Source organism: Urocampus carinirostris, chromosome 15 (genome assembly GCF_059441175.1).
Source record: "Urocampus carinirostris isolate Australia breed hairy pipefish chromosome 15, RoL_Ucar_1.0, whole genome shotgun sequence".
NCBI lineage: Eukaryota > Metazoa > Chordata > Actinopteri > Syngnathiformes > Syngnathidae > Urocampus > Urocampus carinirostris.
Genome location: NC_142363.1, coordinates 35,770,703 through 35,796,292, shown reverse-complemented (window position 1 = coordinate 35,796,292; position 25,590 = coordinate 35,770,703). Strand labels below are relative to the sequence as shown.

Here is a 25,590-nt window from a genome sequence, read left to right as displayed (position 1 = left end):
AAGGTGCGTTCAAATCTGGCAGACCATTACTACCAGGAACTGCAGGAGATGAAGAGCCGCCATTCATTGGATCTAGAGAAGCTCCGGGCCAAACTTTCTGACCGCCACTTAGAAGGTGCTTGAATTATTTGGCTCATGTACCATTTTAATGGCAAAATCGGGAAAATGTCAAGAGTTGTATTTGTATAAAGATGCTACAAGATACTGTATTTTCCTGAAGCCCTTGAATCTGGGGCTCATAAATCTTAATTTCACCCCAAAAATTGTGTTAGCAACACCAACATTTGACCCTGCATATTGAAGCCATAAAAACTTCATTATAATTTACAAATAATGAACTCATCTGTTTCAGAGATCACTCGGGTTCACATGGAGTTGGCAAGACAAGTCGAGGTGAGAAAATCAACTTTGATATACATTGAACCCTTGTTTATTGCGAAGGTTACATTCCAGAAAACAACCTGGTGTAGGCAAAATCTATTAAATAAAATCCAATGACAGTAGACCCTAGTGGCCCTGATAAACCCCGTAAAATCCCAAGATGGTATACAGTAAGTACGTCTTATATGTAATCAACTTGTATATTGTTAAATATAATTAAGCCAAGGAAAATTAAATTTGATTTCCATTTCTTGTGACGTAACTTTAACTGGTTCGGTTGAGTTCCGGAAGGAAGTAAAGAGGGAAGAAATGGAAAATGAATCTTATTTTTAAACATCGTCGTGCAAGGATTGCCCGTTCTTGCTTGGATTACCTCCTTGTTTTTTATAGTAGTCCCATTTATTGATTTGTTGCGGACATATTCCTTAGCAAGGGTAGCGATTGTTTCACTTTTTGTATTTCTTCATCATCATAACTTTGTTTCCATGGTCATCATGTTTTTGCTTCCTCTTTATCATCACGGCATGCCACCGACACATTGTGATTAAAAATGGTACGAAAAATATAGTATTGTGTCGTGAATATTTGTTGGGCATCGCCCCCAAAAATACGCAGAGAGGAGATATGGCAAAAAGGGAACGCGCTTTATCGCATTCGGGACACGTTCAAAGTTCCAGATGTTCAACATTGGCTTTTATAGTTTTCTCAAATAAAGTTAAGATATCTCGTGAAGGTCGTCCGCCCGGCTCCCTCTGCATATCAGCTTGTGACCTCTTGCAACAACGTCATCCTACGACCTTCACCAGATGCCTACATACTTATCATGAGTTATTATCCACATTCCACAACAGGGCTAGGGTTAGAGCTTGGTTTAGGACCTAGGGTATGGTCTGCCAATTTGGATTATAAACTGATTTTAGGATTTTGTAATAAGAGTTAGGGTATGAAACTAAAGTTTAGGCTCCCGTTCTTCTGATTTTTTGATTTCTTCTTTTAATGATACTGGAAAAATAGGAAATTGTGTTTGAAAGTCCTGTATATAGGAACTATTCAAATTTTGAATTAAAATTAGCATTATTGAGCATTAAAACATAATTTGTTGTTGACATCGTATATTGGGGAAAATGCTACAACAAGGGGATGAAAAAAAACTCTCACACCGTAAAGTGAAAACGTCATAAGGCGGGGATGCCGTATCCCGGGGTCTACTGTAACCTATCCATGACATGCTGTTCATTTAGATGGAGGTGGAACTGCGATTATGGTGTTGGGCGGAGGAACAACACGCCAACTTGACCCTCATCAACACTTTAGAGAACACGCTGGCCCACGTAAACAAACACAATGCTGAGCTTCAAAAGGTGACAGAAAAGGTATGGAACTATTCTCCGAAAGATCTCGATTGTTTCTCGATTATAGTAACGCTTAGCTTTAATGCCTGTCGCAGCTGAAAAAGGAAATGGGTGAGGAAATGACGAGGATGAGAGACGACCACCATGCTGAAGTGGCCTCCATCAAAGCGGAGGTTGAATTGGAGAAGATGCGCTTGCAAAAAGAGAGGGACACAAAATGTAAGAATAGTTTTACTCGCTCCCATTGACTGCTTTAGGTGTCATTGGCACATACTTCAGTCAATAGTAGTAAGTGAGCTAACAAATTTTTTGGGGCTATTTTTCTTTTGAAGCTCAGCACGATTCGGAGCTACAACGTGAGAAAAGCAGCACGGTCAAAGAAATTCAAGAGTTGACTCTTCGACTCCAGCAGCAGGCTGACGAGCGACTGAAACAAGCCCGGGACCGGTAAAATAGTTCAAGAAATCGTCTCATTGATGACATGATATTGGTTTTAGTGCTATGAAAAAGGCCTAATGTATAATTCATCTTTTATAAACACAAGAGAAGCTTCAACTGGTGATGTTATACTAATGTATTTTTCTGACCTTCGCCCTTATTTAGTTCTTTTGTACTTACTGCTTTAGAAAACTTTTTCTATACTGGCCTTATTATATGACTGTTAAAAAAAACTTGGAATTAATATCTAGAGATGCACGATAATTGTTTCTTTCTCCCATCGATCTTGATAACCAATAAAATCTCGCTTCTGGTAACTAATTTTATTTTAAACCGCATGCTGTATTTAATTTTTAAATTGCTTACAATTACAACAACAATATACAGCATTTTTTCTTCCCACCGATACTGATAACTGATCAAATCCTGCTTTAGGATTTGAAAAAAATTAATGTGTTGACTGAACACTATACTTAAAATGTGCAAAATCCAACTATTTTTATGATCGTGCACAAGATTAGGTGAAAATATGTCATTAATGTGCTTCAATACTGAAAGTCACACATGTCTTGGCTGAGAAAGAAAATTGGCATTATCAAGTTTTATTATGGGCAGCACGGCGGCGCAGTGGTTAGCGCGTGTGCGGCACAGTTCTGAGGTCATGAGATAGAACCTCCTGTGTGGAGTTTGCATGTTCTCCCCGTGCTTGCGTGGGTTTCCTCCGGGCACTCCGGTTTCCTCCCACATTCCAAAAACATGCATTTCAGGTTCATTGGCCGGTAAATTGTCCCAAGGTGTGAATGAGCGAGTGAGTTGCCTGTCCCTGTTTGCCCCTGAGAGTGTCCCTTGCCCACTGCCCGTAGATCGCTGGGATGGGCTCCGGCACCCCCGCAACCCTACTGCGGATAAGCGGTGTAGATAATGGATGGATGGAAGTTCTATTATCATACCCAATATCGACATAGATGTGTTGCAGAAAGTGCATATTATTATGGGTGTGTTCATGATATGAAAATACATTACTTCTAAAAATGACTTGTGCTCCAATACCAAATGATACACAAGAAAATATATCAGATAAATAGATCATCAACTGTTTTTCATCACGTGGCATTATCTTGCTTGCTCACATTAGTAGCTATGATCAATGAGTCTCATGGGCAGATAACTTATGTCATATTTGGCTGATGAATATCTTGCATCTCTCATAAAACCGTAAAGTAAAAAAGTAATTGTTGTTTCTCTAAATAAATCTGACATTTTCCCCCCAGTTTCGAGGAAGAGAAGGCCGCGTTGGAGGAAAGTTTAACCCAGAAGACCGAAATCCATCTGGTGGAGCTACGGAATAAACACCACAGCGAGATGCAACAAGAGCTCGCTGCTCTCGCCCATAAACACAGCAAAGAGATAGCAGAAAACAAAGAGCAAATGGATTCCTTGCGCACCAGGCACCAAAACCAGCTTGCCTCCGTCACTGCTCAGCTACAGTCGGAGCACAAAGCCCAGCTTGTGGCCTTGGAGGCCGCTCTCAATTCCAAGCGGAAGGAAGACCTGGAGGCACTGGAGGCCGTCTTTCAGGAAACGGGTAAAGCTCAGCTGGAAGCTCGCGAAGCGGAGCTAGCACGTCAACACCAGGAGGAGACCGAGGAGATTGAGAAGAGAATGCTTAGTAATATGGACACCTTGGAAGCCACGTACCTGAAGGAAGTTCATGTAAGAGTTGGGAAGACCTTGTATCCCGGATATGTAGATGGGAGGAAAAAAGTGTTTATTTATTTATTTATTTATTTTTTTAAATACCAGGCACTGCGCGATGAAATGATGCAACTGGCGCAGAGCCACCATCAAGAACTCCTCCGCGAAAAGGCGGAGCAGGAGGCCGCCCGAGAGGACCTGCGCAAGGAACTGGCTCAGATGCACATGGACAAGTTCAGAGCCTTGGCGGCAGAGCTCGACCGCGTTCACCAGGTAAGCGAGCAGCGCAAACTGCTCAGTTCTGTTCTTTTAAAGTGACAGTGTGTAAGAATTCGGCACTCTAGAAGTCGTCGTACCTTAAAAGCGAGCTGAAAAAGACACACTGTAGAAGCCCAAAGGCGCTTGATTTCTTCCTATGAAGGTACTGGTAAAATTAAAAAAACGGCCTTGAAATTGTTTGAAAAGTGCTTGAATTTGGCCATGAAGAAGGTAAACGAACCCTGAATCAAAGAGCAGCTAACAATTACAAGTGCGTCTTGTGGCGAACATGAGTGGCTAGAGAAGGAAACAATGGTTTAAAATGACTAGCTACACTTGCCAAATCATCATTCAGGCTTCCGTGTTGACAAGTTTACGAACAATTATGTTCACTTTATGTCGTGCAATAGAATTCTTTGGAAAAGTTAGATGATTTGTTTTTGCTACTTATATATAAAATATACACACACACCGTTGGTTTAAATTGGCGGCTTTATTTGCTCTGCTTTCTTTTATATTTTATCACAAGCGATTAAACAAAATGACTTCTTTCAAACAGACTGAACTGCACGCTCAAAAAGAGTCTTTAGATGCTGAACACGTTGAAGCTCTGGGCACCTTGAAGACACAGGTACCCGCTAAAGTATTTATTTTTCTGATCATTGGAAGGTATTCCCTTTAAAACATATTAGGAAGCAGGAAATGAGGAAAGATGTTTATTCTGTTCAGTAACCTGTCATTTATCTTCTCAGGTTCTTCAACTGGAGCAGCAACACAGAACTGCTATGGAGGAGCTCACACAGGCCTTCAACTGTGAGAAAGAACAGCTCCAGGAAAGGCATCAACGCCAACTCCAGGCAAGTTTACCCGGTTTTCGACAGCCAATCCAAGCTGGCGATTCTTGGACTTTAGGTCCGTCCCTCACATTGTCGCCATCGAAGACCAAACTATGATGCTCTATTGTAGGAGTTGAAGGGAGCCTCTGCACGGGAACTGGAGGCCTGTCGTCGGGAACTCCAAGAAGCTGCTTCCCGGCAACGGCAGCACTTCCTGGAAGAGGCGGAGCTCCTCAAAGTCCAATCCAGAGAGAGGCTGCAAGACCAGATGAATAGCATGAAGGTGAAAGATGTTTTTCTGACTGGACTTTGGGGGTGTTTTCAAGCATAGCTTTTGGCCTTGAATAAAAATACATTTGAGCCTTTTCCACTAGGGTGAGATGTCAAAGCTTTTTTAGGATCAAGTTAAATGTGGAAGTGTCCTTGGGCAAGACACTGAACCCATAATGCCCCCAATAAGCAGGCTTTGCATGGTTCTCGCAGCTATCAGTGTGTGTGTGCGTGTGAATGGGTACATGTGAAACACATTGTAAAGCACTTCGGGACGTCTTTAGTGACTTGAAAAGCCCTATATTAATGCCGACCATTTATCATTTACAAAGGGGCAGAAAGAAAGAAGGGCTATACAAATAAAAATGACTTGACTTGACTCTCCTCTGCTATACGACAATTTCACTCTGCGATCCTCACCTCAGAACGGGCTCAAGTCATATCCCGGGGCTCTTCGGTACATGACTATTAGTTCCTCTACATATCCGTCACTCGTCATTTTGATGCACAATTGTGTAATCTGCGCGGATTATTCCCTGCTGCGTCCTAATCCCCAGATGCATCGGTCGGTTTGAAGGTTTTGATTTTGATCTCCCTCGCTCCTATTGGACCCCTTCCCAGTGGAGCTTTATTCAAACCCAGTTTCCTTTTAATCCCGTCGTCATATGTAAGGGGGGGCGTGCTTGTCCATTCGTCCATCCATCCGTTTTTCTATCGCTGTTGCGTGTAAGCTTTTTATCCGCCGCGAGCTTTTTTTTTAGGCAGAAAGTGTTTTTTGTCTTCAGTTTGCAGCTGGCGGCCAAAGAACAGATCCAAACAAATGCACAAGTGTTACTTTTCTATTCACTCGATCGCACCTTGCTTTTTTTTCTCAAGGCGGAGAAAGAGGCGGAGCTCAAAGAGCTACGTCGGGCTTCGGTTTCGGAACAGGAAGAAAAGGAGAGCAACTACAACGGCAAAATGAGCCAGCTCACGGCACAGCTGCAGCAGCTGGATGCATTGGTTACCCAGGTATTCTTCGTACTTTTTAAATTTATTTTTTTAATTGTTGTTCGTGAGGGTGCTTGAAGCCTTTGAAAATACTTGAATTGTAATGTTGTGTTTTCAAGGATTAAAAAGTACTTGAATTTTTTTTTTTAAATCACTGCCATGTTTCTCAACAAACGCTTAAAAATGACGCTGACACTGCTCTCTGGTGGCTCATTTTGGCACGTCATTTCTTTTTCCCTGGTGATTTATTGCAGCTGGCATTAGTTTGTACGGCGTTGTCTTATGAAGCGTCATCACCCCCTTCAGGTTCCGCCTAAGAGGACAGGTGCATGCTCCACCTAAACAGGGCACTATAAATTGTGTATTAGTGCAAGGAATACATAGCAATTATGAACTTTGATGAAGGGCCATGCAAAAAATGAAAATGGCATTTCCCATTGGTAAATTGGACTGGGAAGATCTCCCTAGAACTGATAATGTAAGCTACATATTACTGTCATTTTAACCCAACACCAGGACTGCGCAATTAGGAAAGAACTTAATTGCAATTTTTCAGATGCAATTTCAATTTTAATGCAATTTTGGATTGATAGTAATTAATATAAACTGCATTTTCTGTGCTGTTTTTATTTTTTGAGGAAAAAAACCTTAAGAAAATGGCATCCTCTTATAGTGAGGTTTGTTAGTGTTCCTGTCTGCTGACATGTATTTCCTTTTTGATTCTGCAATCAATATAAGAACCTAGTGGGTAGGGTCAAACGTACTTCGAAGTGATGTCATTACCCACTGAGAGTCTACAGCACTAACAAAATACCATCTACAAATAAAAACGATGCATAATTCCAGTTGAATGGATGTTTTTATTGCCATTACACAAAAGTGTAACTAAATTGGAGGGCTTCTACTTTCAAAGTAAGATGGCGATTTAGAGAGCGGCTGGCTAGCTGCACTTCAACCAGGTCTCAAAGATCCTTAAGATACAAGATTCACGAATATATCAGTAAAATACACGATTCACACCAACATTTTTCTATAATAGTACTGGAGAATTGAAAAATTGGCTTTAAAAACTGTTTGAATCTCACTATAAAAAGGTTTTACGAACCCTGAAAATGATGACTTTTTATGAACACTTGGGATATGTTATTGGTGTTTTTTCCCAAAGATTTCGCATACAGCCACAAGAGGGAAATTTAAGCTTTGATATCAGGGGTTACAAACGTGCTGCGTCTGGGCCTTGTGACTTCCTAGGAAGTTTAATTTCCTACTAGCATGAGAAAATTAAGCGGTTTGTACCCTTAAGTGAATTGTAGTCCAGAAAATACATACGCATAAGCTGATGGATAGATAGATAGATAGATGTCTAGATGGATAGATGTCTAGATGGATAGATAGGTACTTTATTCATCCCCGTGGGGAAATTCACACTTCCAGCAGTATCCTTGTGTTGAAAAATAGTATAATAAAAGATATAGAATACAAAAATACCCAATATAACGTTTTGCTATAGAGTATTTAAATAGTGCTACGGAAAATACACACTGTAATCAAATAGGGTAATATGCCAATGTGGGGGTGGGGTTTAATGTGGGCTTTTACTCCCCTGGGTGGAGTTAAACAGCCTCATGGCGTGAGAAACAAATTATCTCCTCACTCTGTCCGTGGAACAAGACTGTGACAGCAGTCTGCTCAATAATTGCAGCTCTAAGGTTAAGAAAATAGTATAAAAATGATTTTTCCTTTTTTTTTTTTTTTTATATTGAAATGATCAGTGATAACATAAAGTAAAGAAAGGTGGATGGATGGTTTTGATTAATTTTCTTTCAATATATAAATACCAACAATAATTAATGTTTTTGTACATAAATGGCAAAATGTCTTTTATTTATTTCACAATAATTTTTATAATAAAATTGCTGCTCCCTATCCAGTCTGGTATAATGGATCCTTGCTTATATTGATACTACAATTGCTTCCCGCCTCTGTAAATTCTGATTGAAAATGTAATATTCTATAGAAAGTTTTTTGTTATATTTTTATTATGGTGAATCTGCTGCAAATGGCAAACGTGCTCGTACACTTTTTGCTTCGTTTTGAGGCCGTTTGATGGCAAGAGACGAAACTGTATGCTCACCCCCTCTTCATTCACCTCTCAGGTTGAGCAGCTTGTGAGAGGGACAGGGAGGGTTATGTTGCCTGGGTGACGCCATTGTTTGGCCCACGCAGGTGGCTCCTTGAGAGCTTTCTAATGGGGAGTGACAAAGGAAAGAAGTTGATAGTGGAACATAAAGGAAGAAAAAAAGGGGGGGGAAATTTTATTTATTTATTGGGGATGAAAAGCAGCAGGTGGAGATTTTCAAGTTTCGCATTGTAATTGAGGAGCGTCTTGTGTCTCTCCTGTCAGTTGCGATCTGAGATCGACTGCCTGAAAGGAGAATTGAAGGGCAAATGTGCCGAGATGGACACTTTGGCCACTCTCAACCAAAGGCGGGAGCGCGAGAGCCAGGAGGCGGGTAACCTTTTCCAGATGCTCACCCAGGACTTGCAGAAAGCCAAAGAGGAGAGGTTAGTCTTTATCAATTACAACTCGGACTAATGTCAACTTTTGATTTCATTTTAAAACTCTTCGGCATGCACAAGAATTATCGGACCAATCACTGACGTCATATTCCACCTAATCTCTCCAGACTTTCGTATGGTTTCTTGAAATTCTTGGAAATGCTTAAATTTTATTGTCGGGTTTTCAAGGCTTAAAAAGTGCTTGAATTCAGAAGATCTTTATTGTAATTATCAAAGAGCAACAAAAGTTTGTTTGGAGCATCCAGTCGTTTATTCATTAATAGTTAAAAGAAAATACTTACGGAATAAATAAGATTAAAAATCACATGTTTAAATCACAAATATGTTTTTGGCTTTGCAAAATCCATGACTCACATCCGATTTTTTTTTTTTAAATGGTACTGGGGAAATTGGAAAACTTTTTTTTGAAAATCCGTACGATTTATTTTTTATGTTATGTGTTTGTTTTACATAACACGAGGCTCACCCTAGAGGGAGCTGACATGATTGTCCACCATCTTGCTGCTGTTGTGAGAGGCTGGGCAAAAAAAATGATGAGAGTTTGAGTCTCTGTAGTTTGTATTCTTCCTTGTGCCTTTTAGCAATCATTTTCAGTTGCATTACACAATGGTTATCAAATGATACACACTGTACCTTTGAGTCTCATTATTTTTATCCATTCTGAAATAGGATTTTGAATGTTTGGCTGCTCTGTATAATGCTAAGAAGTGACTCATTTTCACATGATGAACACATCATGTTCTATCAGTTATCAAAGCTAGATTCTTAAGTATCAGTAGGAAAAAAACAATTTTTGCGTATCCCGAAAAACATCCACTGTGTGTGGTCAAGACGGTTCAATTTCCACTCATTGTTTACAGACATAGAGTGCTGCAAGCCAACGAGAAGCTGAAGAAAGTGCTGATGGAGATGCTCCGGCGCACACTCTCCACCGAAGAACTGATTGGCCAAAAAATTAACACCAGAAGCCGAATATCAGAGGAAACCGTCCATCACAGGAGCTCAGTAGAAAATCAAGATGCACATGAATCAGGTCTGTTTTATCTGCTTTCCTGTCTGACAGGAGAGAAGTTAACGCCGTTGTTTCCACGGGCTTTTCAGTCGCTGAGATGTCCCTGCACGAGGACTTGGAGCTGAGCCACCAGCTCTGCGAAAGCCTGCTGCTTTCTGACGTTCACGTTCAACCTGATGGAGAGGAGGCGGCTCTTAACGTTTGCAACCGACTGCGCAGCGCGGTCGACGTGCTTCTGGATTTGCTTAACCGGGCTAATTCGCAGGTATTTGCTTGTCAAGTACCCACACTATGGAATGCTTGTACATTACAGACGACATGAATCCATTCTGTTGGGGATCGTAAAAGGAAATATCCGCATAGCTGTCACAAGCCAGGAACAGAGACAGAACCCAATAGCGTTCGTTTTACTCAGTTTTTATTAAGAAAGAGAGCAGTGCTTGCATCCACGATCCGATGATCGTCGGTCACGGGTAGCTGGTGGCAGGAACGCTGAAGTGGCACTTCCTTGTCGAGCGAGGGTCATCGTAGGCAGCGGGAAAACGGGTTGATGGCCGGGACGGCGGAGCAAAACAGAAACGGATCCAGAAAAGAGGTCGGCAACAGGTATCAGGCAGGAAAACAGGGCAGGATAATGTCGGAGAGTACAAAAGCTTGCCTATCTGAGAACATAGGTTGGCAGACGGTGTGACGGCTTCCTTTCGGAAGACGGGAGTTTAAAAAGAGTCAGGGAGCCAATCAGCAACCAGGGCTGTTGGCGCCAAAGGAACGGGCACAGGTGCCTCACATCAGAATCATGACAATAGCAGGGTATAGTGAAGTCAATTTCACATGTATTTGTATAGCCTTTTATCACAAAAAGACTCAAAGGACTGCACAGGCCACAATAACTCCATCCTCTGATCTGAAACCGACATGCGTGCTAGGAAAAACTCAAACCTCAGCATGAGGAACATAAAAAAACCTTGGGAAGCGGCAACACAAGTGGTAATCCCCCTTCCAAGATGACCAGGTTGCAATAGATGCTGCGTTGGATAACAATAAACATAGTCGACATGAATAAAAACCTAGGTAATATGTCAAATTGTCCCAAAAGTCCATGACCGCAACGACGCAGCCTCCCATCTGTGCCGGCTGGTCGACGCAAACATGCTTCAGGTCCAAGCGCTGGTCCACTATCCCATCTCGATAGGTCCTTCTCCCTCATTTCACCACACCAACCAGGCAGCCGGAAAAGACTGGGTAAAAGAGTATGAGGTCGGCAATGAATCATAACCTATAGAATAATAGTGCGTCTTAAGTCTAGATTTAAAACTTCACCTAAGGTTGCAGAACTTCTCGGGAAGCAGAATATTCCACAGCACCAAGCCTGGATGGAGAGCGCTCTCATGCCTGCAGATTTCTTCTTGGCTTTTGGAATCTCTAGTGAGTCAAAATTTTCCGAGCGAAGGCTCTGTGCAAGAACCCGGGGTGAAAGAAACCTATGCTAATTAGCGAATGCTTTCCGAACTGCCGGTAGCTTAAAAACAATAAAAAGAACCAAATACTATATAGTAAGTAGTTCTTATGTGTAATATGCATGCATAAAACCAGATAACATAAAAAATCTACAGTTAAAGTGAAAATAACATTTTATTTATGTGACTTGAGGTGGTTGACTGTAGTAGCAGGTGAATACACAATGACGGTGGGTTGAAAAAATGATAGTGACTTTAAAACCTCCACTTTAAATCTAAGCTTAAAACACACTTCTATTCCATAGCATATGAATAACCTATATTTTATGTTGACAATATCTGTGTATTATTTGCCCTCATGTAGGTTTTAGATCAGGAATGGTGTCATAATAGTCTGTGGTTTGCAATAATCTGTGGTCTATGCAGCCCTTTGAGACTCTTTGTGATTAAGGGCTATACAAATAAACCTGACTTGACACTTGCAATGATCATTTTCATATTCATCCCAATCTCGAAGGGGTATGCAATGAGGGAAGAGAGGGATGAGCTTTCTTCACATTTCTTGTTAAATCACCCTCTTAATTTCCATGGTTATCAATTTTTTGTTTCTGTCTTAAGCATCACTGCAAGCTTTGGGACCTGGAGCGAATAAATGCACGGGGAAAAATACAGTATTGTATATCCGGCCTACAAAGTTTTAGCCAGTCATACAAGATTCTTGAATAAAGGGATGGGCATTGTGGGAGGCGTTTTCATGATGCCGTGACACAAACCAATAGCAGACCAACATTTTATAGGATGTAAACCTATAGCAGAAAGGCATCTTAGAAATTTAACTCATGGTACGCCCCAACACAGCAAAGCTTTAATATTTTTGAGCATGCAAAATAATCTGTTGCTGATGTCATATAGTGGCGAAAATCTCATAAAGAGGGTCAGAAAAAAACCCTATTCCACATTGTAACATGAAAACTTGTAAGGTAAATACGCCGTATCCCAGGGTGTACTAAGTCATATTTTTGTAAAAATCAGCCCTTATGATGAGTTCTTTCTAATCCCCATAAAACATCAGCTGGAACAGACGCATAACATCCAGTTGTGCCTGGAGGAGAGGTTCGCCCATGGTCAAGCAGACTCTGCACAACTCGTGGAGCAGCACAATCTCTTGTTGGTGCAGTTGGAGCAGGAGGCCAAGTTCAAGAATGAGCTGGAGCTCCAACGACACAAGGATGAGGGTGAGGCTGACTCGAGACTTTTAGTTACTACATTTCTCAGAACAGTGTTTGTCCTGTCATCCTATGTGCACGGTTTGATAAATTAAACAGATAATTACACCTCACACCAGGTGTTGGGGAACCTATGGCTCAGGGCTCTTTTCATAAGTAATTCTGGCTCGGAGATCAAATTGAACTGTTGTGCATTTCTCTGTGGTGTTCCCCAAAATTGGGTGAAGCTGAAGCTACACTGAGATAACTCTTGGTTCAGGGGACATTCTCAACATCAGCTTACTGTCTGGATGTCACACCAAAATAACCCTGTTTTGGCAATAGGTCAATAGGTTTGGCAATTTTGGCAATAGGTCGCTAAGAAATCTTTAAAAATCTTCACTTTATGATGAAAATCTACAGAACAAACTGTAAACACCCCAATATGCCAGAAAAGCAGTCCGATCAATTTGATTGAGTGAGCAGTAGAGGTGGGTGGATCTCTGCTGGGTCAAAAAGGTTCCCAACTCCTGTCTTACACTGTGCACCTTGTGGAACTCCTCAGGGCTCCTAGAAGGTTACGTGGCTGACAAAGCCGCTCTGGAGGAAGCCTTGATGCAGAAGGAAATGCAAGAGGAGCGCCTAGCGGAGCAGCTGGAGGACGTGCGAAGGCAAGCCGAGCGGGCAGAAGGAATCCAAGCCGAGCTGGAAAGCTTAAGAGCAGAGCACCAGGAGCTGAGCGAGGAGCACGCCGCGCTGCTGCGCCAGAAGGAGATCCTCTCGGCCGGACTAGGGGAGACTGAAAAAGGTCAGTTCCATCACCAGGGGTGTAAAACGTTCTCCTGGTGAAGCAAGCCGTTGAGCGCGATCAGATGTGTCCTCTCTCCTCCAGGCCTTTGGCTCAGTTTAGAACCTGCCGCCGCGTTGTGGGTCAGTTTGTGTGCAATGAAGAAGTGGGAAGATGCTTTGCTGTGGTTTTGGGTTGCTTTGGTAACGCTGTCATTAGCAATCTTGAGGCAAATATATTTGCAGTGTCATGTTTGATTTGGCTCGAAGCTTACTAATGTGCTGCTTTTTTTTTGACAATGTGTGACTACAAATCCAAATACAGTGACCCCTCTACATACAAACGACTCAAATTACGAGAAATTGGAGATGGAAGATGTCTGTCGAGCAAAAACCTTGATGGAAAAAAATCAAGGTTTTGAGAATCTTTACCACTAGAGGGCCATCCCAGTTATCGCGAGTGTTCCCCGCCATACGGATCTGACCCCGTGCTCTTGTGTTGTGTGTGTTTTTTTTGTGTTCTCTTGTGCTCTCTCACTCCTCCACCCTTACACACACAACCGCTGATTTCTTCCATGGTAAGTGCTCATGATAAACTCACATTTTGTTTTGTTCTTGTATTGTGACCTGTTAACGGCCATACCAACCTGTAAACTCTCAGGGAAACTGAGCAGGGTTAGTCCTTGGATAGGAGACTGCCTAAGGGAGTACAAGGTTTTCAAAAGGGGACCAAATGAAATTAAATGTATCTTATTAATGTATTTTTATATTCAAAGTATCACTATCTAGGGTTCACTTGAATGATTTGGGTGGGCCGGAAATGGATGGTATTTTTGATGCAAAAAATGCGTTGAAGGTACAAGAATTTCTAGATACGCGCTTCATCGGTATTTGGTATGTAGAGGGGCCACTGTAGGTGAAAAGTTTGTGCCGCTGGTAAATTTCTGACTTTGAATCAACACATGGGTTGTAACGGGGTACACAGAGAAGGCCCGGCCCTCTGGCCCTTTTCCTTGGGCCGCTTTGAATCCAGATGGAAGACAACAGGCACTTAAGCTTGCCTGACATCGGCGGGAGGATCAGCATCACGCACTTAAACTTTCTCTCCAATTTGCTGCTTTCCTGACATTTTATAGAGAAAGTTCAAAGCACATTGACATGATCACAACACATTATCAAGTCAAACCCTTAATCGGTGGTTTCCCAAAAATCATTTTTCTTGCAAATCTTAAATGAATGAATGAATGAAAACTTTATTTCGAACATTAAAATGAAAACTGAACAAAAGCAATAACTCAACAACAAAATAATGTTACATAATATGTCCGAAAAGGGGTTGTCAGAAGCAGATACTTATTTTCCCTACCCCTCCATCTTCCCTATTAAATACATTTTACAGATCCTCTTCTCCTCTTGTGTCTAATATAACAAAGTCTCATGGATAAACATATTACATAGGTCAGATATCAATAATTATAATTATAACAATAGTCACATATTTTATTCACTAATCTTTGTAGTACCCATCCCTCAACGTCATAATGATTAAGGGCTATACAAATAAACATGACTTGACTTGACTAGTCACCAAACATCACTGCGACACTAATGATAATAACAACAATAGTAATAATGTTATTAATAATATTAATAATAACAGTTATGATATAATAATAGTAACAATAATAACAAGGTTAAATATAATTGTAAATGCAGTATTCCCAATCTCTCGTATCACTCGTACCTGATTTTCTTCATCTCTGTATTCCGCCAGTAATGAAATTTTTGTATTTAAATTTGAACAAGTGAATAATCAGGCATTGTTTGATCTCGTCTTGTCAATTGTTCCAAAGTTTGACTCCACAGACACACACATACTTTTCCTGGTGATTCTCACCTTTGGGATTATGAATTTACTACAGCCCCTTAAGTTATATTTTCCTTCTTTCCGAATGAATAATTTATGGATGTTTTCTGGCACTATGTTTTTGTTGACCTAAAATATTATCTTTCGTATGTATCATTGGTTGGCTGGATCCCTTAAGCCCATGGGTGGTCGGGGCACCACTTGTTGTGGTGTGTTTTGGGCATTACGGCGTTACTGGCGGCGCCCATACCTCTCCAGGCCAACATATGTTTCCATTATCCGACCCAAAAAGAAAATGAGAAAAACCGAACCCATTAGTTGACACATTTTGCAGCTTGCCTTTGGTGCCAATTGAGGACATGCCAGAAGGACTGTGGCCCATTGTAATTATAGAAAATTAGTTAACACGTTCGCGTCTCAAAGCCGAAATAATTGAGAAAACAATATATCATGAGCAAATATAATTGATAACTATATTTAATCTTTGACATTATTTTAACTCACAATATTAGTAGTTCATCTTTTTCCACCACTTCCACCCCCAAAAGGTCTTCTGGCAGAGACAGAGCGCCTTACCCAGGACAGGCTGGATTTACAAAGACAGGCCGAGAAGGACCACTTTTCTCTATCCCAGCGTCTTCGGGCTCTGGAGCGGGAGCTGGAGGAGCAGGAGACCAAAAGTCAGGAGAAGGATTTTTATCACAAGAACCAAGTCGAAGACCTCAGCCAGCAGGTGCAAGCGCTGGAGAAACAGCTCAAGCACGACCGGCAGTTTATTGAGGTGGATATCTTCTTTCCTGCTTGACGATGCTCCTTGTGTAACTGCATTCTATTTATTTTGTCTTTGTACAGGAACAAGCCATCGAACGGGAGCACGAGCGAGACGACTTTCAGCATGAGATTCAACGGCTGGAGGGTCAGCTCAAGCATGGCGGGGACGTCAAAGGGGACAGGGTAAGCTTGAATCCTCTTTCAATTTTAGCTCAATATTTAATTAACGATAAATGCATGAATGACTGTTGTTGATTGAAGCACTGACGCGATTCTAATGTGATGCTCGTTGGTGATGAAACAAAGTTTGACTTTTGCATTGTTTTTATCTCCGTGCTGAATGGACGGCTGTAGTTTGAGGACTTGCATCTGCAGGTACGGACTTGAACCGCACTGTTTCTGTTGATCTCATGCATGGCGTGCATTGTTGCGTCATTATCATCTCGTTTTCAGCTTTTTTGTCTGTCCTGCTGCATACTATCGCCTTGCCTCATTGCTACTTTACCTCATTAACAGTATTCCCCCGATTTTCTCGGTTAATACGTTCCGTAACCACCCGTTTTTAGTGATTTTCTTTGCAAAGTATAAACCATAGAGATATATGTACATGATAATGCGTAACACATGACTCTTCTCAGTTTCCCTCATCTTGGATACTTTTATGCCCCAAGGCACTTTGGGACTTGTAGTACAGAGACAAAAGCCTTAAAAGCCTCTTGCGTATTTGTATGTATCTCCTGGAAATATTCATTTTATTATCTGCCTTCATGGCAAAAATGCCACAGTTGTATCCGTCCATATTTGGTGTAAGTCTAAGCCTCTGGCAAGCTATGCACGAACACAACTTCATTCAGAATGCTCCAATCAACTGGAAGGAAACTGAAAGCAGTAATATGATTGGTTTGAATGTAAAAGCGCTTGTAAAATGATGCCATCCTGTGTATGCATCCATAGAAACCTGTCAATTGAAAAAAAATCCACAGTGGGACATGGAAGTCAAACCATGAAATGTCGAGGGAATACTGTATTTTCATTTGAAAAGCTTGACTTCTCCCCTCCCAGACACCGCTCATCCGGAATGAATTATTTCAGTTTTTAATATTATTTGGTGGAACCTCTGAACTTAAAAGCTGTACTCTGGATTATCATATAATGTCATAATACTCAAGTCTTAACTTTTCTGTAAATTAAGTGATTAACTGACTTATTTAAAAGTGAATTAGTTGGGGCTGGCTTCAGAAGTTCCATCAATGTTCACAATTTTTTATTGTGGTAACTTCAGAGTCACTCTGCCCTCCTTTCCCCCGTTTTAAGGTCGAGAGCCTGCAAGCCATCATCAAAGACCGTCTGGAGGACCAGGTCTCCTTGGCGGGAGCCAACCAGCAGGCTCAGAAAGAATTGGCCGAACGCGACGAGGAGATCGACAAGTTGGCCGGGCGAATCCGTGAGCTGGAACAAGCCTTGCTCAGCGGCGCCGAGTCTAACAAAGCCGTCGGACAACTGGAGCAAGAACTCCACAAGGTCAAGTTGAGGAATGAGGAACTCGCGCAAGTAAGTGATTTTATTGTAGTATAGTAGACCCCCAGTATATGGCGTCCCTACCCTGTGATGTTTTGACTCCACAGTGTTGAATGTTTTTTTCAGACCCTCTTTACGGCATTTTACCCCCTTTCCACACCAGCAACAAATGTGTGCTCAAAAACGAATAGAAATCAAACTTTGCGGTGACGAGTAACTTCTCTAAGATGCCTTTCTGCTTTTGGTTGATATATAAAATGCTGGTCTGCTATTGAATTGCATCATAAAAATTCCTATATAATATCGGCTGAATTTTTTTCCCACAATGCCTTTTGTAAAGTCACATTTATTTGCATCACATCCTTGATCACAAAATGTCTCAAAGGACTGCATAGGCCATAATTACACCATCCCCTGATCTAAAACCGACATGCGGGCAAGGAAAAACTCAAAACCTCAACATAAGGGGAAAAAAGAAATCCCCTTACAGGATGACCAGGCTGCAATAGATGTTCGGTTCAGGATTTTTGCAAGTCGGCGATACAATTCTGTATTTTTTTGTACTGTTTTTTTATATGCTATGGTTCCCAAAGCTTGCAACGATGCCTGAGGGGGAAAGCTAAAATATAACTCTGGAAACGAAGCTTGCGATGACTTATAAATATCCCGAACACATGCGAACCAACCGACGGTCGGGACTATTACAAAAACGAATTGATTAAATCAACAAAAATCCGAGCGAGCGGGAGATTTAAAATCAGTTTTAGTTCAAATCAACCATTTTTTAATTCTTCAAAGGAGTGATGATTGCTGAGCTCAAATTTCGAACAGCAACACTTTATACAAAGCTGTTTTCTTGTCAGGATAAGCAAGCCCTGGAACAGCAGCAGTTATCCAATAGGCTTCAAATATCGGCGCTGCAGTCCAAGCTGGACGAGACCAGGCACTGTTACCATGATAACACAAGGGAACCCACCCAGGAGATAAGGGATGCTTTGGATGCGGCGGAGCAGAGCCTACAAAGGAAGGAAGAAGAGGTAAGCTCCTTTTTTTTTTTTCAATCATTAAGCTAAGGTCATGTTTTGTTGTGTGTTTTTTTTTTGTTTTTTTTTTTTTTTTAGTTGAACGTTCTTTCGGGCCAATTTGAAAACGCGCAAAGGGACTTGAGCATCAAGGATGGGGAGCTGCAACATCTGACGCTCCTGTTGGAGCGACTCACCATCGAGAACGCAGCACAAGTTAACGAGCTGCAAGAGCAGAACGATGCACTTAAGGTTAACTTTTCTAAATGTTTTTTACATAGTGCTTGTGAAATAATCTCACCATAGTCAATTCGTTTTAGGAGCATGCATCAGCCCTCAATGTTTTGGCAAAGGAAAAAGCGAAACAAGGATCAGTGAAAGACTTCAAAGAGGACACCTTCCCCTCTGCACTACTTGAGGAAAAGAACCAGGAGATTGACCACCTCAACAATGAAATCCAAAGGCTGGAACAGGAGCTGCAGAATAACAACCATAAGGTGCGCATTACACTGAATAAACTCTGATTTTGGTCAAATGGTTTGCTTAGGATGTACTTTCAGGGTTCGTACTTAAAAAATATAAGTTCAAATAGGTAAAAATAAAGTTTAAATGCAATTTTCTTTGGCGCAATCAATGGCATTAAAATGAGTCCAAATCTGGCTATTTTTTCCTGCTTTTTATACTTACAGTACTTTCTTTCGTAGAGAGAAGGGGAGAAAAGGGAAAAAGAGATAGAGAGAAGGGGAAAGCAAGAGAGAAAAAGAAAAAATAACAGAGAGCAAAATACGGTAAAAAGACCGAGAATGAGACAAAAAGGAACAAAGAAAGAGAAAAAGGGAGACAGAGAGAGCGAAAGAGAGATAGATAGTGAGAGAAAAAGGAGAGGGAGACACAAGTAAAGCGTTTGTGAGAGGCACCTGGCTTTGGCAACATCTAGTGGACATATTTCAACCTGCAGCTCTTTTTTCTCTTGCGCTTCGTTTTACCTCAAGAAGTAAAGCTCTCATCTTGGGATCAGGTGAATCCCTGACGCCCCCGATAAGCAAGTAGTTGCCTTGCATGGTTGACGCTGCTATCGGTGTGTGAGCGGTGTGTGAGTCTGAGTGTGCGTGAATGGGTAAGTGTAAAGCACATAGTAAATCGCTTTGGGAGGTCAGTGACTTGAAAAGCGCTATATAAATGCAAATCATTTCCATTTCCATTTTGTTTTTGTTTTTTTTTAACTCAATTATACCCTAGCACTTATAGACCCCTTTCCGTGTTTGTAAAGAAGTGTGAAGTATTGGAGCTGCGCGTGCATTGTTAGTGCAGAGTGGCAGAATTCATGTCAGTTTATAGCAGCCCATTAATACAAAAAGATCATAGATAGCTACAGCTCAAAACAGCACAAAAAGTGTGATAGCAGAAAGATAGCCGACAACAACAAAAAAAACGGTCATTTAAATTGTGCTGGATTCCTTTCTTTGAAGGTACTGAAAAAAAATCAAACAATTGGCCTTGAAAGTGCTTAAATTTGGCCATGAAAAAGGTGTACAAACTTCAAGCATACCCCACCGTATTTAAATTATTTTCTTTGACTGTCCCAAAAGGATCTAGAAGTCGAGCTGCAGGAGCGGACCTCGCAAGCGGAACACCTCCAGTCCGAAATCTCCAGATTGCGGCAGGACAAGCAAGAAGAAGAGGAACGTCTCCACGAGGTCATCAGCACCTTGCAAGCCGAGCTCTCCACGCTGGGTCCTAACGTGTGCGAGGTCAGCGAGGACGGCGACAGCTTCAACCCTTCGCCCGCTCCTAGCCCGGAACCTCGCGGAGGACCTAACAGCTTGAGGCAGGAGCTCAGCTTGGGCTCGTCCGGGCCCCTTCGCTCTCGTGTCAAAGCCCTCCAGAATCAGCTGGAAACGGCTGCGGCGGAGAAGGAAGGCCTGGAGCGTTTGCTGCTCACCCAGGAGGAGGAATTCAGGGGACAGGGACAAGAGTTCGGGCGGAGGCTGGCGGCGGAGAGGGAGAAGGCCGACGAGCTCCGAGGCCTACTAGCCCTGAAGGAAGCTGAACTGAATGAAACCGCCGCTGTTGGGCAAGAGGAGCGAGAGCGCCTCAGCTCGCAGCTCGCGCAGCTTCTACAAAAAGAAAAAGACCTCATGAAAGAAGTTGAGGATTTAAACAATCGAGAGCAGGAGATGAAGAGCGACAGAACAGCTCTTGAAGAACGAGTCGAGGAACTGCTGGCCGAAGTGGCCCAAAGAGAGGAGGCCGTCGCCAGAGTGGAGCAGCTGTCGGACGAACGAGATGCGCTCAGGAGGAAAGAGGAACGGCTCCAAGAGGAATTGGAACAAATGAGACAAGAAGCTGCCGCTCTGAAGGCCCGTTTCGACCAACTCACGGCTCAACTCGTGGAAAAGCAGGAAATACTGGTCGGTATTTTCATCACCAAATGATCTCAACTGGTGAAATTTATAGATGCTTTTTACATTTTAAACATAGTCGCCTCGTTTCCCAAATTTTATTTTTTTTTGTGGGCAAATTTGGGTTTCATAAAGAATACTGTTCATTTTCCTTCCTACTCTTTCAGCCTTCAGTTTATTTTTGGGACTTTGACGTGGTGATTTATGTACGGGATTTTTCGTCTTGTTCCAAAATGAATACGTATAGTCACCAGGTTAGTGAAGAGGACCGATTTATTTCCCCCACTTTGCATGTTTAATATTTCGGTTGCAAGTAAAACAAATGCTGGAGTCGAGCAGTTCTGTTAAGCTTTTAAGTTAAGCCTTTCTTCAGAATATCCAGGCACAAAAGAGGTACAGAACCTAACTGTTTGATTCATAAGTTAGCTGGCAGATGGCCGACCATCACTTTCATACAAGGAGGGGGACTTAGAAGAAAAAACATTTAAGAGGTAGTGGAAAAATCCTTCACTCCAGCCTTTAGTCTAAGTTGCTTCTGGCAGGTACAAATAGAACTCAAGGCCATCTCCTAACTACAAACTAAAAACACCACTTAAAACAATGTAGAGACTTAATGAAGGGTTATATCGAAAAGTAAATAATTACACTCAAACAAATTAAGTATCAGGAAGGCAAATAATTACAACTAAATAAATGAAGGATTTATAAATGACTGAAATAATAAGAAGATAATAAATTAAGAAACCATACAATCATGACACTATATGCAATGCCACATTTCAATTTTACAGGAGTTGCGCAATGTATTTACTCCAGTGACCAGAAGGGGGCACCACGACGGTTAAGTTTCTTTCAAGAGTAAACGGGAGTTAAGGATTTTTTTCATCAAGTTTTATCTGAAGGTTGCTGCACTTTACTAATCCGATGTTTCTTTGACGGTAAAATTAATGATTTATTCAAATTGAATTTTGTTTGATTGAATAAACACAGTTTATTTTATCTGACGTCATTCAAAAATAATTTTACGTAAAATGTATTACTTATTTGGTTAAACGGAACTAGATGGATGGAAGTGGGATTTAAAGGCACGTACAACTAGGACCTGAAGTCTTTCTCTCTACACTGCCTTTTGAAAAAAAAAATGAATGCAGCTGTGCTCACAGCAGGAACACATCTGGTTGTACTTAGGCCGGAAAGCACGTCACGGCAGCTTTGTTAAGGAAGTGACATGGAAATGAGGAAGTGAAGAACAGATACAAGGGGACATTTTTGTCTGCAAAAAAAGCTTGTTTGGATTCCATTGATTGACTTTTGGGATGTAGCAAGATTCATATTACGGTAAATAGAAAACCTAGCCTATGTTTTGTGACATTTATTAAATATACTTAACCAAGAAAGAAAGGAACGAGGCAATGTTGTTGTGTGAGACTAAACACCTTATAAATCATCTCCTTTTGTTAGGCTCAATCCGAGGAGAGATTTGCCAAAGCCGATGCCAACTTACGACTTCGGGAAACGGAACTGGAGAAACTTGGCGCAGAGCATCGCGACCTGAAAGAAGAGTTGAACAGCTTCAAACAAAACTTGATCAGCAGCACTCGAAGAGCTGAGAAATTATGCGATCAAGTGCAGGTAAAAAAAGAGAGAAAAATAAGAGTTGTGTTTGGGAATAAGAGATGCAGATCAGTATTATTTTGCATATTATTGCATAGGTTTGCATGTAAGCAATGATCAGATTGGGAACTAACTACTGTCAGTATTCCGAAGGTTGTAAAACATACAATAATCCGACATTATAAGAAATATTTCTAGCCAAAGATCTTAGTCCGACGAGCAGTTGCCCTCATCTGGGATATCTCTGTGCCCCAAAGCACTGTGGGACTTGTAGTCATTGTTGCCCGAAAATGTTAATAAAATGCTTTAAATGAAGTGAAGCGAGGCCTAATGAGGCTAGGGGCAATCTAGTCCTAATCTCTATATCAGCGGATACAAACTCAATTTACTTGGGGGCTGCCAAAGTATTGTCTTTTTCCAAAAGAACAGTTCTTCCCACTGTTCTCAAACATCTTTTTTTCCGACACAAAATAAGATGTGAAAATAATACAAACAATATTGATGACCAATAAGAAAATTAAAAAAAAAAAACGGTAAGCAATAATTAAACATGTCTAACAAGGTGCATTCACTGTTCTTTAAGCTTCATTTCAACTGCGGTGACCATCACCTTCCTTACCCTGGTGATGAGCCCTTGTTCCACATTTCAACTTAAATAAAATATTTTGTGATTAGATTGAAAAAGAAAGATGATAGTATGTGTTTACACACTAACGAGGGTCAAATTGGATAGATACTTTATTTATCCCTGCAGGGAAATTCACACTTACATTAGTATCCTTGTGTTGAAAAATAAAATAAAAGATGTAGAATACAAAAATACCCAATATAAAGTGTTGATATAGAGTATTTAAATAGTGCTACGGAAAATACACACTGTCATAAAAATAAGGTAATATGCAAATATGGGGGTGGGGTTTAATGTGGGCTTTTACTCCCCCGGGTGGAGTTAAAGGGCCTCATGGCATGAGGGAGAAATGATCTCCTCAGTCTGTCAGGAGGTAGTTAGCCAATCATATTGCAAGCAGCCAAGTAAGCATCTCAACCATTAGCGTTTGGCCCCTGCTCTACATGAATTTCTTAACACCTGGCTGAATTTTTTTCCGGATTTCTTTGTCAGAGAAAAGCGGCTTTAGAGGTCGACAACTTCCTGCTGGAAGAGGAGACTGAGCTCCATCCGGAGGTGGCGCGGGAATCGCAGCTCAGCAGTCTGCATGACACTTTTGTCCACCACAATGGAAGTTTGCACGGGGGTCAGACATAAGCTTAATTTTATTGACACAACACTGAGTTAGTTGTGGTCTTCCCTTCATAAATTGTCCTCCAAAACCTTCCAGATGTTTCTCTGAGGTCCATGGAAGAAGTGGTGCGCCTGTACGGCAACAACAACAACTCCCTTAGCTCCCCGGAGGTGCTACGGCACATGGAGCGCTCGCAAGACTTCCTCCGTTCGGGCCTCTCTGCTCTCGCCGAGCTGAGTGAGCTGGAAACGGGCAAAAAGTCCCCCGCTTTTCTGACCGAGCAAGCGCTTTCCAGGACCATCACCCCAGAACCGAACACCCAGAGCAGCCACTCACCTCGGTCGCTCTCTGTCTCGGATAACTACTCTGTCGTGGACTCCATCGGTGCAGATCAAGTATGTACTATTGGGCCTCTTATTTGAAACTGTACTGTATGTACAGTAGACCCCCAGGATACGACATTAATTTTTTCTGAGTTGGGGATCCCAAAGTGAAATTGTCAGATGTCGGGGGAAAGACACCTGTGGTAAAGCATAGTAATGCCTTCCAAATATCCTGTACCTAGATAAAGACATTCAAAAACAAATGTGCATATGACTTAACTAATATTAATTTAAAGAAAACAAAAGACATTTTATGTATTTATTTACTGATGCGACCTACGCTGGTATGGTGAAGTAGCAGGTGGATGCATGGGGCTGAAACTACCTCTGTGGATTAAAAATGAAACGGATATTAAAATTTCATCTTGCAAGGATGATGTTTTTGATCTTACTGGATCTTTATTTTTAATAGTGGTCCCGATCGTCTTTGGTTACGGCAATGCAACTTGGTGGGTGTAGCAATTTGCATGCCTTCTTCATATATTTTGATAATCGCAGGCTTCAATGATTATCATTTTTTAGCTTCTCCCTCTAGCGTGATTAGCATCTTGAGACCCGTATCTAAAAAATACAGTACAAAAATACAGCATTCTACCGCTGACTCACGCATGAGATTTAAAATTGAATGAAAAGTGAGAGTTCAGCCAATAGCATATTAGTATTTTCATGATATGACGCTGAGCAATAGCAGACAGGCATCTTAGAGACGTAACCTTTTGAGCACCCGAAATAATTATTTGTTGATGGGGTATATTTCATACCACGAAAGAGAAAACGCCGTAAAGCAGGGACGCCATATCTTGGGGGTCTACTCTATTATTTTTTAGACTGATTCAAAAATTCCCATCTACAAATCTGTGACGATTTCTGTATGTCACTTTTGATTCTTGGAGGTGGGTGACGTGGATGGACTTGAACAGACAGCGCCACCATCATTACTTGGCTCCACTTCTTCCATGTCGGCGCCAGAATGGGCCAGCGACGGCTACGGCAGCAGTAAGTAGCCACAAATGGAATAGAATTACGAGGGTAGCTTAATTCCTTCCAGGATCGTGCTCAGAGCTTGAATTGCTCGTGTAACAAGCACATTTTCCCAATATGAAATGTTTGAAAACAAATGGCCTGCTCCTGACCTCCCAAAAACATCGAAGTGAACCCAAAATCTCTACTGTAGAACACATCTTCCTGATACACATTCAAATAGCGATTAAACATTAAAAATACAGCAATAAGACACATAGGATTATATTAACGGAATCAAATGTGAGTTTGTTATGAGTACTTACCCCGGAGGCAGTCGCTTTAATGAAGGATTGCATTTGCTATTTTTGCTGAAAATGAAACTGGTAGACTGAAATTCTCGTCTTTAGAGTTGTCCGTATAGATCAGGAGTCGGCAACCTTTTTAGTGTGGAGTGCCGCTTTCAAATGTCCTTGTAAATCAGTGTGCCACACCAAGATTAATGACATTTTTTTTTTACATCCAACGGAGCTGTCATTTTACACCAGTCCG

The 25,590-nt window shown here is 41.5% G+C and overlaps 1 protein-coding gene across 1 annotated transcript in view; it reads left to right on the top strand.

The window, feature by feature from the left end:
- LOC148352253 (uncharacterized) overlaps positions 1-25,590 on the top strand; it is a 56,113-nt gene that overhangs the window by 18,660 nt on the left and 11,863 nt on the right. The window contains 28 exon segments of the mRNA XM_088354322.1: positions 4-115; positions 353-393; positions 1,623-1,754; positions 1,829-1,952; positions 2,066-2,180; positions 3,443-3,884; positions 3,975-4,139; positions 4,684-4,755; positions 4,877-4,981; positions 5,091-5,243; positions 6,107-6,241; positions 8,625-8,785; positions 9,661-9,866; positions 9,869-10,077; positions 12,342-12,504; positions 13,040-13,282; positions 15,676-15,908; positions 15,980-16,081; positions 16,253-16,273; positions 17,213-17,449; positions 18,280-18,453; positions 18,538-18,690; positions 18,759-18,935; positions 20,028-20,849; positions 22,302-22,472; positions 23,575-23,707; positions 23,792-24,090; positions 24,972-25,074. Coding sequence (XP_088210448.1) covers positions 4-115; positions 353-393; positions 1,623-1,754; positions 1,829-1,952; positions 2,066-2,180; positions 3,443-3,884; positions 3,975-4,139; positions 4,684-4,755; positions 4,877-4,981; positions 5,091-5,243; positions 6,107-6,241; positions 8,625-8,785; positions 9,661-9,866; positions 9,869-10,077; positions 12,342-12,504; positions 13,040-13,282; positions 15,676-15,908; positions 15,980-16,081; positions 16,253-16,273; positions 17,213-17,449; positions 18,280-18,453; positions 18,538-18,690; positions 18,759-18,935; positions 20,028-20,849; positions 22,302-22,472; positions 23,575-23,707; positions 23,792-24,090; positions 24,972-25,074 — 5,203 coding nt within the window.